The sequence below is a fragment of the Mustela nigripes genome, chromosome 14, assembly GCF_022355385.1.
Source record: "Mustela nigripes isolate SB6536 chromosome 14, MUSNIG.SB6536, whole genome shotgun sequence".
NCBI lineage: Eukaryota > Metazoa > Chordata > Mammalia > Carnivora > Mustelidae > Mustela > Mustela nigripes.
Genome location: NC_081570.1, coordinates 73,368,187 through 73,382,985, shown reverse-complemented (window position 1 = coordinate 73,382,985; position 14,799 = coordinate 73,368,187). Strand labels below are relative to the sequence as shown.

At 37.3% G+C, this 14,799-nt stretch overlaps 1 protein-coding gene across 2 annotated transcripts in view; it reads right to left on the bottom strand.

The window, feature by feature from the left end:
• HS2ST1 (heparan sulfate 2-O-sulfotransferase 1) overlaps window positions 1–14,799 on the bottom strand; it is a 173,411-nt gene that overhangs the window by 29,882 nt on the left and 128,730 nt on the right. For both annotated transcript variants that reach the window (XM_059375304.1, XM_059375305.1), the window contains exon 2: window positions 8,313–8,551. In XM_059375304.1, coding sequence (XP_059231287.1) covers window positions 8,313–8,551 — 239 coding nt within the window. The remainder of the gene's footprint in view (window positions 1–8,312; window positions 8,552–14,799) is intronic.

Sequence of the window (14,799 nt, the reverse complement as noted above, 5' to 3'; positions counted from 1 at the left end):
CTCAGTCGCTTGGGCTGCTGCCTTCAGCTTAAGTCACAGTCCTTCAGCTTAAGTCACAGTCCCAGGGTCCTGGTGGGAGCCTGCTTTTCTCTCTGCCTGCCGCTCCCCCTGCTTGTGCACTCTTCATCTCTGACAAATCAATCAATCAATCTTGGGGGGAAAAAAACCCCTCATATTAAGGAAAATAATAGAGTTCTTAGAAGGAAAGTTATAGAAACCTTATCTTATTATCTTATACGTACAAACACATACTCTTAAATCTGAAAACTGAACGCAGATAAAATTAAGTTGCATTTTAAAACACACATTATATTTCAGCAGATGTTTATGATTTTTTCCCACTGGGAGAAAGAAAAAGCCAAAAAAAGTGTGATTTGAGGTTCCATGTTCCTTCCTATCTGTTAAGGTTCCAAAGAGAATGAAAATATCAAATGGCAAATGAAAAGAAACAGAAAATTAAAATTAGATAACCTAAAAACTGAATCCTTAAAAAAAATTCACATATTGAATATGAAAAGTCCTTATAAACTGTCACTTACTGGTAAATTATTTCATAAAAGCCTTTGGTTCTGTGAAAATCAGTTCCATTATTTCAGCCCAAAATGAGAGGGAAGTAGAAGGAAAAGAGAATAGGAATGGGAGGTGGTGGTTTAAGGATACTTAAGAAGGCATATTTAGCGATTCAGCTCTATTTTCCAGAAGCCCGGATTTAATGTGGATGTGATGGTGTGGGAGAGAAATGAAAGGAGGTGGCAGGTTGAAATCTGGGAAAATGGTGTTCTAGAAGCCACATGTTAGAAAGGATCAACAGCACCAACTTCAAAGTGCACGATAGTAAAAGACTCAGGTGGAAATAAGAGTTAGCTATAAATATAAACTTCAAGGATCCTTCTTTCTTCCACCTTTCTTAAGGACAGTCAGGGTTAAATTGAACCCTCTTAAGGACACACTTCCTTGTTCCATGTGTCCTTCACCGTCCAGTGTAGAGCTCAGGAAGCTAGATAATGCCTGGACTGCTGCAGGGCTTCTCAAACTCAAGGTGCAAATGAATCATCTGGGATTCTGGTCAAAATGCAGATTTTGATTCTGTAGGTCTGGAGTGGAGCCCAAGACTCTGCACTTCTAACAAGTCTCAACAGGATGGCAGGTCAGTGGCTCACACGGAGGAGCAAGGCTTGAGCATAGGTAGGTCCAGGAGTTACTGCTTGGCTTTATTTACACGAAGCTTGTTTTTGTACTGCTTTGCCAAGGGGCCCTGAGGTCTGTAAAAGCTCTTTGGCAAAGATACACTCTCATATTTCTTGCTTTTATGATAAGGAAAAAAATGTACTGAAATTGAACAGATTTTTAAAGATTACCTTGTAAGCCACTGCAATACATAAAACAAAAGTAAGGACAGGAGCAGAATGAACCCTGCCTACTCCGTCTCCTTCTACCCACAAACAGTGATGCCTGAAGCATTCTGAAACCAAAGCATTCCAAGAAACACAGTCTAAAAATGAATGAATTGGAAAAAAGGGTTGTGTTTCCAGTTGGGACTGAGGGAAGAGTTGAGTGATGGTGGAGAACAGAACAAGGCATGAACCTTCCACTGCTGTCATCAACTCAAAGTTTCTTGTTTACAGAATCAGCATTTTAGAGGTTGAAGGGACTTAGGATACCCTGTCCTTTTTATTTTATAGATTAGAACACTGAAGCTCAAAACCCACATACCTTAGATTTTGGCCCAATCATCCTTCTATATCACAAGATAATTTTCTTAATTTCTTATTGTTCAATTTAAGCAAAGAGGAAAAAACCCAAAAGGATGTGAAAAGAAGGGGGAGTAGCATTTGTATCATTATTTTGATCAACAAACTTGGGCATTGAGAATTTCAAGTCCTATCCACTGCTAAGAAAACCCCTTAGGTCCAGTCATTCAAAATTCCTCATCCCACAAGCTTTCAAAGCTCTGTTGATACGGCTCTCAAAATTGTTCATCTTCTTCATCATGTTCATTATAACCTCCACGTCCAATCCACGCTGTTCACTATTCTCGTACTGGACAACCATTTTTGCAATTATGACCACTGACTTACTCTTGCCTTTTTATTATCCTGGGTAACCACAGGGACTGCTGAACACTGCTAGTCAAAAGTAAGAGACCTGGTTTAAATGTTGATATAAGACCTTGCATTTTATTTTCTAAATTCATTCTGAGGTAAATTCACATGGGTTATTATTGCTTTTAAATTCTCTATACTATTATGTTAAAGTCTGTTAAAACATACAGAATCTTTCTCTAATCTCGCAACTATGAGAATACTGAAGGTTCCATATTTAATATATATGTACATATGTTTTTTTCTTTCATCTCATCAACACTTACAGTAATGTGTTAAAGTCTCATTAATAAAGCTGTGGCTGATTTACAATTTGCAATAAATCAGAAGATGCTGAGCTGAGACTGACCTTTCCTTTACAAAAAAGAAAAAAGTGCCAAGCAAACAAATGATGTCAATAAGGTTCAAGTGGTTGTTCAGACTAATCTGGAGAATAGGCAGAGCATTAAGAAGAGTCATTTACATACTGCTGAAATTCTATGACCATCCTTTGACCCCCTTTGAAGAGCAACCTTTTTAAAAAGTTTCCTTTTCAGGGCACCTGGGTTGTTCAGTTGGTTAGGCAGCTGACTCTAGATTTCAGCTCAGGTCACAATCTCAGGCTCATGATCTCTGGGTCTGGCTCTATGCTCAGCAGGCAGTCTGTGTCCTCTCCCTGTTCCTCTGGCACACTCCATTAAAATAAGTAAATCTCCAAAAAAAAAAAAAGTTTCCTTTTCAAAGTCTGAATTTAGCCACTTCTCCTTTTACCAAGTTAGCTGGTTCTCCCCAAAGTGCCCCCTGCAGAATTTCTCTCTCTTCCTCCCCACCCCCCCACTCTCACCCTTTCATCTGCCAGCCTCACTGCAGTTCCCCTCCACCATTTTCTGCCCTCTCACCTCTCCTGCACCACTCGCCTAGTCTTTCAGTTTTTCTTCTGGTTCTCCTCTGCAGTGGGACATCCTGCTCAAGACCTCGAGATAAGGCTCTGGAATAGGTAGGAGTGGAAGTGGAGGTCAGGTGAGCAAACCGGCACGCCGTTCACTGTCTGGACTCTCACTGACGACACTTGGCACTAGTGAAAGGGAAGGTGAGTAGATGAAAGGAGCAAAGCATAATCATGGTGAATGGACTTAAGAAGACTGAAGACGGAAGAGACTGAACACAGTGGCTCAGGGAGAAGAAATAAAGTCACCACAGTGAATTTATTCAAAGAGTATTTCCATACTCTGATTGAAACAGGCTATCAAGAAGGATGTTTCAGAAGTAGTTGGTAGATATACTAGATGAAAAGAGATGTTTTTATAGCTAGCCTGGAGCAGATCTGAAACTGTGATTTCTGTCAGGTTTTATAACTCAAGCAGAGTTAGGCTAGCAAGTCATCAGAGGAGACCTTTAGGGAAAATACAAGCGATGTAGGGAGTAGTGCTGTGATTTATCTGCTAGTGGACTCAGACCTGAACCAGTGTGGCAGAAAAAGCTAAGAAAGCACCATCTCTTAAGAGTGTACCTAGACATACATTCTTAATAAGATTCATCTCAACATTAATTATCTGAAAAAACCTGTTTTCACTATCTGTGAGTAGGAATGTCATCCTGACAATCTTGGCCAAATTCCAACTTTGTAATTACTGCATGGTAAATGAATACTACTATTAACTTGGGTAACTACTATATACCAAACTCCTACTCATACCTATACTTAAATAAACATCCACTGTACAGCTGTGGGTAGTTTTATGACACTAAACTAGAGAGGAAGTGTTCTACACAAAAAGTAAAAGTGAATAACAACTGGATAAAATATAAAAAACATTCAGCAGCAACATAACATAATATTTCACCGAAATCCAGAAATTTCTGTTCAGTCCTTTCTGCAGGAGAAGGGTGGGTGTGTCCCAAATCACCTTAGTGAAGGGGAGAACATATTACCATCAATCAGAGGGGCTCATTCTACCAGTAATCATCATCACTGGCATTGTGCTCAACTAAGAACTACTTTTAGAACCTAAGTCCATTCATTTGTTCTCTCTTTCATTCATTCATTCAACAAAAAATTTATGGAGCATATGTACTGTGTCTCAGACACCATTCTAAACACAAGAATACAATGGTGAATAATATGATGAACAAGGTTCCTGCCTTTTAGGAGCTTATACAGAGGAAAAGACTAAACAAATAGAAAACAAACATATATTTTTATAAACATATATTTTTATCCCCAGGGGTACCTGGAAAAAAAAAAAAAAATAGAAAACAAACAAATCAGTAAGTAATAGGAAAGTTACATAAGGAATGATGACGGTGTACTATAACTTGGAAGAAGTATTTAATATATAGGATAGCCAAGTGAGGTTTTTCTGAGAGGCTGTCATCTCAAGGATGTTAAAAGGATAACATGAAGTCAATGGTGAGAGACCCGTCTAAGATAGACTGCTACGTGCAGAGGCCTTGAAATGGGAAAGGTTTGGTACATTCAATGAACCAAAGGTCAGTGTGGCTAGTAAACAAGAAGATGAAGTATTGGACATGGGCTAGATTTAAAAGGGCCTGTTGGCCAAGGTAAGGAATTTGGATTTTGACGGGGAGGTTAGAATATGAATTTAAAGCAAAGTACTTCACCATCCTGGGAAGTCTATAATACACAATTTCACATAACCCACTGAGAACTATGTTCTAGATGTTTGGTATTCAAACTGTGGTTCAAGAACCATAAGAATCAGTTTGGGCCTCAGGTTCCATCTTAGTCCTTTTGAATGGGAATCTTTATTTTTAACTGGCGATTGATATACACATTATAAGTTAGGAAGCACTCATCTTAGGTGTGGTCTGAAAAATCAGAATCTTCAACAAACATCAAGTCATGCAAAAGATCAGAAGGTGCCCTAATAGCGAATTAAAAGAAAAAAATTACTAAGTTGTCCTAGAAAGAATGCAAATTCTAGATATTTCTGATGTGTAGAAAGGAGTTAAATATGATCACAAATCTAAACAGATGAGTAGAAAAGAATTATGAAAGATCCTAAAAGACACTGCCACTTAATACCTGACAGTTACTTTATTTATTTATCTATCTATTTATTTATTTATTTATTTATCTATTGACAGTTACTTTAAAGACAAGATCTTCTCTAGAGCAGAGATATTTTCATGATAGCAGAGTAAACTTCATTTTCTAACTACAAGATCTAATGAATCACTGGTCTCCTACCAATCCCTACCAATTCACTGAGTAAAGCATGCCTCAAAGATAGAATTCCCATGACTGAGTATGTCTCCCTCTCATGGCTTACTCTTCCAAGCCTCATATTCTCAAACGTTTATCTTTTCATTCACTTGTTCGAACTTTCCCTCTTAATTTATTCCAATTTCTTAATTGTGAAAGATCCCTGAACTACAGAAAAGTTGAAAGAATACAGTCAACATCTGTATACTCATTCACTAAGATTCACTAACTTCCCATTTTTGCCTCTATTTTCTCCATATGCACACACACGCTTAATTTTTTCTGAACCATCTGAAAACAAAGAGCAGACATTTTTGATCAAGGATCCAGTTACTAATCACACATTACATTAGGATTTAAGATCTCTTAGTCTCCTCACCTCTAGCGAGGACTGCCAGGCCTCATCCCCAAACACACCTTGTTTGGTTGTCACAATGTTGATACTTTACAAAAGTTCAGGGTAATTATTCTGGAGAATGTTCTAACAAGATGGATTTGCCTGTTCGTTCAAGATCGTCTGGGTTAAACATTCTGGTGAGAAACATTTTGGGTTTAATAATTTGGTGAAAGGGACACTGGGGTGGCTTAGTTGTTAAGCATCTGCCTTCTGCTCCGGTCAGGATCCCAGGGTCCTGGGACCAGGTCCCACATTGGGCTCCCTGCTCAATGGGGAGCCTGCTTCTACCTCTCTCACACCCACAGCTTGTGTTCCCTCTGGCTGTGTCTCCTCTCTCTGTCAAATAAATAAATAAAATCTTTAAAAAATAAAAATAAAATCTTTAAAAAATAAAAATTAAAAATAATAAATAATAAATAATTTGGTGAAAATACCATAAAATGATGTTTTCTTTAAATAATCTTTATCATTTCTACATCTATACTTTACGTTCTATGTAAATTACAAATAAGCCTTCTGAAAGATGTGGCCTTGCTTTTTATTTCTTTAGGAATGTAGACAATCCCTGTATGTATTACATACTCAATAAATAAATGAAACCTTGAGAGCAGAGTGGACAACTGTTTCTAAGGATGGCAGAATATGCAGAGATAGCTATTACCTGCTCAACAGTTTCATATTCAACATATTTGGACCTTGCCTCTAAAATCTGAGAAATAATTAAGTATGTGAACAGTTTAGCACAGTGCCTTGTATATTATATATGAAATACATCCAAGAAAGAGCTGGAGCTAAAGAGTATTTCTCTACTTTGCCCCACACAAACATATTTTAAATGCTGCTGCTCATTATGTAATCTCACTGCTTTTAAGATGGTGTTTATGCTTCTCTTCTGATTTTTTTTCCTATATATAACTAACAAGCTATTGAAAGAAAAACAGCTTTATCTCATCCAAATGCAACTGGGAAAATCTATCACTACATGATGCCTGTAAATGTCATATGTGGGCAGCTTCCAGAGATTCTTATTTCATGAAAAAAAAAATGGTTAGTATCACTGTCAGACATCTTATATAGCTGTCATACAATTTTGTAATGCTGGACAGAAAATAAGCAAGGTAACTATTTTTCTAAAAAATACTACTGGGTAAGTCTAAAATTACTATGGGAGTATTAAGAGATGTTCCTTTAAGCCAAGATGTATTTTGAAAAGCAATCAAGCAAAGAAATTTAACATCTACCACACACTGTATAAAAATGGATTATTTAGGATACTTGCCCTTGGTATTCAATATTACATAATGAATAGTTTTTATGACCCACTTAGCTAAATAAGCTCGTGTTTCTTCTCATTTACAGAAGAGTTATTTAGTTTGGCTGATGGGTGTAGATTTTTGGTTTTATGAAAAAGAGTAATTGAGGATACTGCAGAGAGCCAAGAATTATATGGGCAGATGGTATGCCATATACTATTAGACTTTACTAACAGCTCTCAAAGAAAACAAACCTTAACCTTATGTATCAGTGTTACTCTCTTGCTTCAGAGTAGGATAAGAGTTAGCTTTGTAGTAAATAATTTCAGCTGTTTTCAGATACATTCATAACTGTATGACTATCATAAAACCTTTCTAATTATGCTACCTTAACATTTAATCTTAGACAGTATTTCCAAATATTATCTTTTCTCCTCATAGGGACCAATTCCCATTCCCTTCAATATTTATAGAGAATTCTATTAATTTATAATTCTAGTCAGAACTCCAGTTGTGGAGAAACTGTGTGCTACTATTGCTAAAGAGATAAGTGATTTTATTTCATGAGATAATTTCCTCCACTTTTCTTAAGACTATTTCATATCTATCCATTTGTTTATCTAAAGTTTCTTGACAACTTAAAAGGCAAGGTTATGTTAAAAATATAAGCCACAATTTCTCTTCTCCAGGAGTTTGTAGTTAATATTACATGAATTACTAGTAAAGATGAGATGAAGTTTAGGAGGCTTGTCACAAAACTGAACACAGGTATTCATTAAATAAAGATTTCTCTATCATAAAATGAGACAACTGACTGATTTCTATTGCAAGGTATCTTGCTGAAAATATTTCCTATTTTTTAAAGGATACCATAATAAAGAGCATCATTTTCTTTTCAAAAATCAAGCTTTTAATAAGTTCATTAATTTTATAAATATTTAAGTACATATAATATGCAAGGAAATATACCAAATATTGTGAAAAATGTAAAATTATAGAAAAGTTTGTTTAGCAGGGCCACCTGGGTGACTCAGTCCATTAAGCGTCTGTCGTAGACTCAGGTCGTGATTCCACAGTCCTGGAATGGAGCTCCACATCTGGCTCCCTGCTCAGCAGGGAGGCCTGCTTTTCCTTCTCCCTCTGTGCCTGCCCCCCAACACCAACTCATGCACATTCTCTCTCAAATAAATAATATCTTAAAAAAAAAAAAAAAAGTTTGTTTGTTCCTGTTCCCCAAGAGATTTAAAATTCATTGGGGTCAGTACACATATCCCTTAAAATGCTTTTGCCTCTTGAGATACAAAATATGAATGAGGAAGTGTCAGAAATCATTCACTTATCTCCTACGTGTTTACCTGGTCTTGTAGTGACATCACTGGATTATTTTTGGTAGTGTTGATGTGAAGAACATGATACTTATTCTTTGCACACAGATCATAGGCAATATTGGTAAAGGAAGTGCTTGCAGTTTTGGGGACTCTGTTATAAATGATCACCATGTCCTCTTCCTCATCCAGCGTGGCCTCTTGCCGAGGGCCATCCATCGTATGTCGCTGCTCAATTTCTCGAACTTCATGTCTTGCAATTGCCCTTTCTGCAAAGAAAAACAGTTGTGAGCTCACTTTTTAAAGACAATGAAAATAATTTCCCATTCCTCAAACATAATTCTCCAATTTAGGAATGAGTAAGAGCACCTGAAGAAATGTTTTGAAGACCAAACATTCAGAATTACTCTCTGAAGGATAATACACATGTATATACAGAAAAACAGAATAAACAGTCATCAAATCAAGTTTAGAATACCACAGACCGGAGACTGGTATAGTTCAAAAGTCACAGTTCATTTTCTTTTTCTTAGATTTAAAAAAAAAAATATTGTTTATTTGAGAGAGAGTGCACACACGTGCAGAAGCAGGGGGTGACAGGCAGAGGCAGAAGGAGACGCAGGCTTCCTGAGGAACAGAGAGCCTGATGCAAGGCTCCATCCCAAGACCCTGGGATCATGACCTGAGCCAAAGCCAGACACTTAACCGACTGAGCCATCCAAGGTGCCCCACACTACATTCTAATAGAATAGAATTTTACAGCCTGAATTAACTCTTAAACACACAAAGACAGATTGCATGGATACTAAGCTTCACAGTAAGAAATGCACTGAGAAAATAAGTCACTTGGAATTTAAGAAAAGATTTTGAAATTTATACTTAGGATTTAATTATTTCCGCATTTATCAAAAGGTAGCAGGGCAATGGTTATAAATGCTGGAGTGATTTTAGGTAACAAGAGTAGAAACTATACCAATATAAATCCTTTTTCTTTTTGGTGTTGTACTACATTCTAAGTTTGGGCTATCTTTGTTTGTTTGTTTTAAGATTTTATTTATTTGTGAGAGAGAGAGAGAGAGCGCGCGCGCACCTATAAGCAGGGAGAGTGGCAGGCAGAGGGAGAAGGAGAAGCAGGCTTCCTGAGGAGCAGAGAGCCCAACGTGGGGCTCAATCCCCGGACCCCAGGATCCTGACCTGAGCCGAAGGTAGATGCTTACTATTATTCTTTGTTTAATATAAACTTCAGCTTTGAATGTTTTTTAGAATAAGGAAGCCAGCACGGGGAAAGAGAGTTATCAGGATATAAAAACCTGTAACAAGATTACAAGTTACCTTGCACAGAGACAGCTGCCCACACATACCATGCACCCTCCTACCACTAGATCTTTTTGTAAGCTGATTCACCTGCTTTGAACGCTCTACTATTTTCCCTGTACCATAACGCTGCCTGGTGAACTCATGAACCTCCATATGGAATGTCATCATTGCTCAAAGGGGAAGCATTATCCAATCTCTCTAACTAGGTACAATCATACACATAATGCATACATATGTCTCACATACCACATATTTCATAACAGCAATTTTTAAAATATCGTATGTGTTATTGGTATCTGTCTACTATAAGGCATGACTTAATACAATGACATGAAAAAGCAATGAGGTACAATTAGATTAACAAGCACAGGCTTCAAATACTGCCAAACCATGCATTTTTATATTTTGGTTTAGAGTATATGGTCACCACATCATAGAAAATATACTCTGAGCTGAAAATTCACATTCACAAGACTTGAATAAGAGTTCTAGGCCTGCTACTTACTAGCTGTGGGCTTTCCAAAACAGGATGAGAAGTGCATATGTTCTACATGTATATGCATATATGTTTCCTTTTTTTCCCTTCCCATTGGGAGAGCTGGATGGAAATGTGCAGAGAAAGAAATGAGCTTAATGCTAAGCACACTGCTGGATTGCCTGGGATATCCAGGAGATGTTATGTAGGTAATTGGGCACATAGGTCAAGAGTTGAGAATAAACATTCAAGTAGAAGACATCTGGGAAAACCATGGAAATGGTTTCATGGAAATTAATGCAACTGCCTACATAATCTAGAATATGTAGCATGGGAAAGAGACTCTGGGACAGAATCTTAAGAAATACCACCATTTAAGGAGCAAGCAGAGACAATCTGTAGAAGGAAGCTACGAAGAAAGAAAGAAAGAAAGAAAAAGGAAGCAGGGCAGACTTTCAAGAATCACAAGCCACATGATAGCATATTACTTTTCAAATTGACAATGCTTTCCAAATGGACCTATAAATCAAGGTAATATATGAGGCTATAAGCATCTACATAAGATTAGGAAGCTATCTCAGGTTAAATTCAAACAGTATTTATTGAGAACCTACACATATTATATTCAATAATTTTTAAGGACTCTTATCTCCTAAACAACCTCAAACTGTCATCAGATCCCAAATTATTATGATATTGGTACATATACATGCTCTCCTCTTTCCACAAAGGGAAATAAAGCAGTGCCGCTATCATTCAAGTGCTGACGGAAGTGTGAGAGGTCTCCTCAAGCAGCCCAGACATGCATGAAATTGCCTTTAAAAGGTTCACATACAAGCAACGATGCTGGATTTACCTTAAATGGTTTTTCTGAAATCAAGTACTTGGAAAAGACTTTATGTGTTCTTTCATATATGGGTACCATTTTACCTACAGAATACTCATGACTAAACAAAATTTGTGGGCACCTGGGTGGCTCAGTCAGTTGGGCATCTCTGCCTTTGGCTCAGGTCATTATCCCTGAGTCCTGGGATGGAGCCCCACATCAGGCTCCCTGCTCAGCCAGGAGTCTGCTCCTCACTCTCTGCCCTTCACCCTACTTGTGGCGCTCTCTTTCTCATTCTCTCTCAAATAAATAGACAATTAAAAGAAAAGAAAAGAAACCCTGCAATATTAATAGTTTTTATAATTACTTCATCTAGTTAATAAAATTTTACATGCCCAATAACTGTTGGGAAAATTAGCTACTAAATTAAAAAATATTTTTATTTTATTTTACTTTTTGAAGATTTTATTTATTTGACAGAAAGAAAGAGAACAAGCAGGGGGAGCGGCAGGAGGAGGGAGAGGGAGAAGCGGACTCTCCACTGAGCAGGGAGGGAACATGATGCCTGCCTTGATCCCAGGACCCTGGGATCATGATCTGAACTGAAGGCAGATGCTTAACCAACTGAGCCACTCAGACGTCCCTTAAATATATTTTTAAAAAGAAGTGATCATTTAGTCTGTGGATGCAATTTTATTTTTAATGATAAAACTCTAGCCAGATGTCACATGTAAAAATTAATCATAGGTCTTGGTTCATTATGTGTATTAAGTTACATGTACTGCATATTAACACAATTTAAAAAGACATCTATGCACGGTACGAATATGGGAGTCACTACTTTCCTCATTCAAATAACATATTTATATGCATTTTCAATTTTTCAAGTGTTTTTACTTTGCTTTAATAAACAGCATAATTATTAACATAGTGCCTAAACTACATAAAAAATAATAGAAAATAGTGTGGAACATCAAGAACATTTTCATTAGTAGTATTTGTTTATAAAATCAAATCTCAGGGTGTCTGGGTGGCTCAGTCAGTTAAGCATCCAACTCTTGCTTTCGGCTCAGGTCATGATCTCAGGGTCCTAATGTGGTGGAGCCCCAAGTTGGGCTCCATGCTCAACAGGGAGTCTGCTTAAGATCCTCCCCTCTGCCCCTACCTCTGTTCATGCTTTCTCTTCCTCTAAAGTATATGAATTTTTTTTAATCAAATCTCACTTACTTGACTAATAGTAATAACTGTTGATGGTAAAATACTAGTATCTATTTCCACCTTTGACAAATGTAAAGTCAGTAAGTCCAGTCCAGCCACATTCTTTACTTCCTAGGTATTTGACAGTTCCAATTCTCTTTATCAAAGAGGCTCTGCATCCAGTTACTACAGTTCCTCTAAGACTCTCTCTTCAATCTATGGGAAAGCTTTACTAGTTACAGCACATTTGTAGTGCACTTAGAGACTGTAGACAGTAATTTAAAATACTCATGATGCTTTCTGAAGTAATTTTTTTTCATGTTTGAGTAATGAATTGTAAATAATCTGCTATGCAAGCTATTTCAGAACCCCCAGAAAATGTACAGCCTACAAACAACATGGGGGTGCAATTACAGCCCAGCCAGGCACCACTGGCAGCTGGCACTAATGCACCCAACACTGAGGACAGAACTGGAACTCCACGGGGTTCTAGTTCTAGACTCCTGTGCAAGGTGGCATGTTATCTCTCAGCTCAATGAACATTTCCCTGTGGCAGATTATCAACAAACTCAACTCTTTTGTTTCTTTATAGATTGTATTTATTTAACAGAGAGAGATATCACAAATAGGCAGAGAGACAGGCAGAGAGAGAGAGAGGGAAGCAGGCTCCCCGCTGAGCAGAGAGCCCGACGTGGGGCTTGATCCCAGGACCCCAAGATCATGACCTGAGCTGAAGGCAGAGGCCCAACCCACTGAGCCACCCAGGCACCCCCAAACTCAACTCTTAAAAGACCATTCATAACAGCAGTGATTACCTACTTCTGCACTGGCAAGGCATAAAAGGTCTTATTTCGTGCAAGAACATAATGATCAAGCTAAATATAAAACATGGCACTAAATACACCAAACCAGATCTACACAGCATCAAAGTCACAAAGATGTATGTATCAGACCACAGAAAAATGAAAGGAAACAGAAGTGAAGAAAATATTTTTTAAAATCACATCTTTAAATGATAATCTTTTTTTTTTTAACATTACGATTATTGTTTTAGGGAACTTTTCCCTTTGAACATGTTACTAAATGTTAAATGTACTAAACAACTTATACATTTATAGAGAAAGAGACATTAGTTTTGTGTTTAATACAAATTAGAGAACTCATGCATATATAACTCTTTCTCCCCCTACAGTCAATTTTAAAATGGTCTCAGCAGAAAAACTTCACAAATGTCCAAAATGTGTAGTATCTTTCTATTGTGGATAACAGATTAGGACTTAAGGGACAAAATAAATAACATAAGGAAAGAGCAATACGTTGGCTTGTCTTCAAATACAGAAACTTACGCATGTTAAAGTAAAAAATTTATAGTTAGAATACAGGTAAATAAGTAATAAATAAAAGGCAAAGAATACTAAGAAAAAAAATTACCAAATTTTAATATTTACAATTATAAGAAAAAAAAACAAAGAAATGAGCAACGACACCATTAATATCTCAGGTGATAATAAGCTAAGATGGTTTATAAGAGGTTTATAAGAGATTTAAACCATATATGCATGACAGTGCAAAGCAAAAGTATTTGTGGCCTTATGACTTTTTGGGCCATGGAATCCTTTAAAATATGATGAAAACTATGGACTTTCTCCAGAAAGACTGACTTGTGCACTTTAGGAAAGGGGCTCCATGACCCCAGATTAACTACTTAAAAAAACAAACAAACAACCCTCCCCCCAAAAAACCCTCCAGGACAGCAAGCCTAATAGTGTAATAATTAAGTATAATAGTAAACTGCCTTAAGGCAATAGTGTATATAGAGAAAAAAAAAAAGTAGGTTATTCATAAGTAAGGACTGTAGGTAAAGAAAAATCACTGAGGAAACTGGCAGTGTCCATCTGAGAATTGTCTAATTGTCTATAGATAAAGATGCCTTGGCACAAAACTTGACCCATCCAGACCCCAGGCAAGTACGCCTGTTGCACAGCTAGATAAAGTGGGCTCTAACAGCTTGGTGCCATCATATCTGAATTAAAGGTGATCCTCAGCATTCTCTAGGGACAAACCTAGAATTGTGTAAATCCCCAACCATATTATGAAGTGTAATTTATTCCCCAAAATATGTGTATACTATGTAAACTAGGAAGAGAAAAAGTCGCACCAAAAGTAAGTTATTATGAAGCTATTTAATGAATTCTTTCTTCAGCACCACTCACTGTGAACGTACCATCTAACCAAACACCACCTGATCCTCATGGATGCAGTACTTAGCAATGACTATAAATTAAATAATACATCATTTGTTTTAAGAATACTTTTCATATGGATTGGTCTCCTTGAACTCAATCACCATGGGGACTGACAAAATAAATTTCTACATGGAAGGCTGAAGGCTGGACGCTGAACACTGGCCAGTACTTTCCTGTGTGGTTTCCAGGCAGTCAACAAGGGGTGGTTGAGCTATCACTAAAAGCTATACATTTAAGTGGATCACCCTGTAAAAAAAGAGGTGATACGTCAGGGAAATACAAATCAAGACCACAATGAGATACCCCCTCACACCAGTCAGAGTGGCTAAAATTAACAAGTCAGGAAATGACAGATGCCGGCAAGGATGCGGAGAAAGGGGAACCCTCCTACAATGTTGGTGGGAATGCAAGCTGGTGCAACCACTCTGGAAAACAGCATGAAGGTTCCTCAAAATG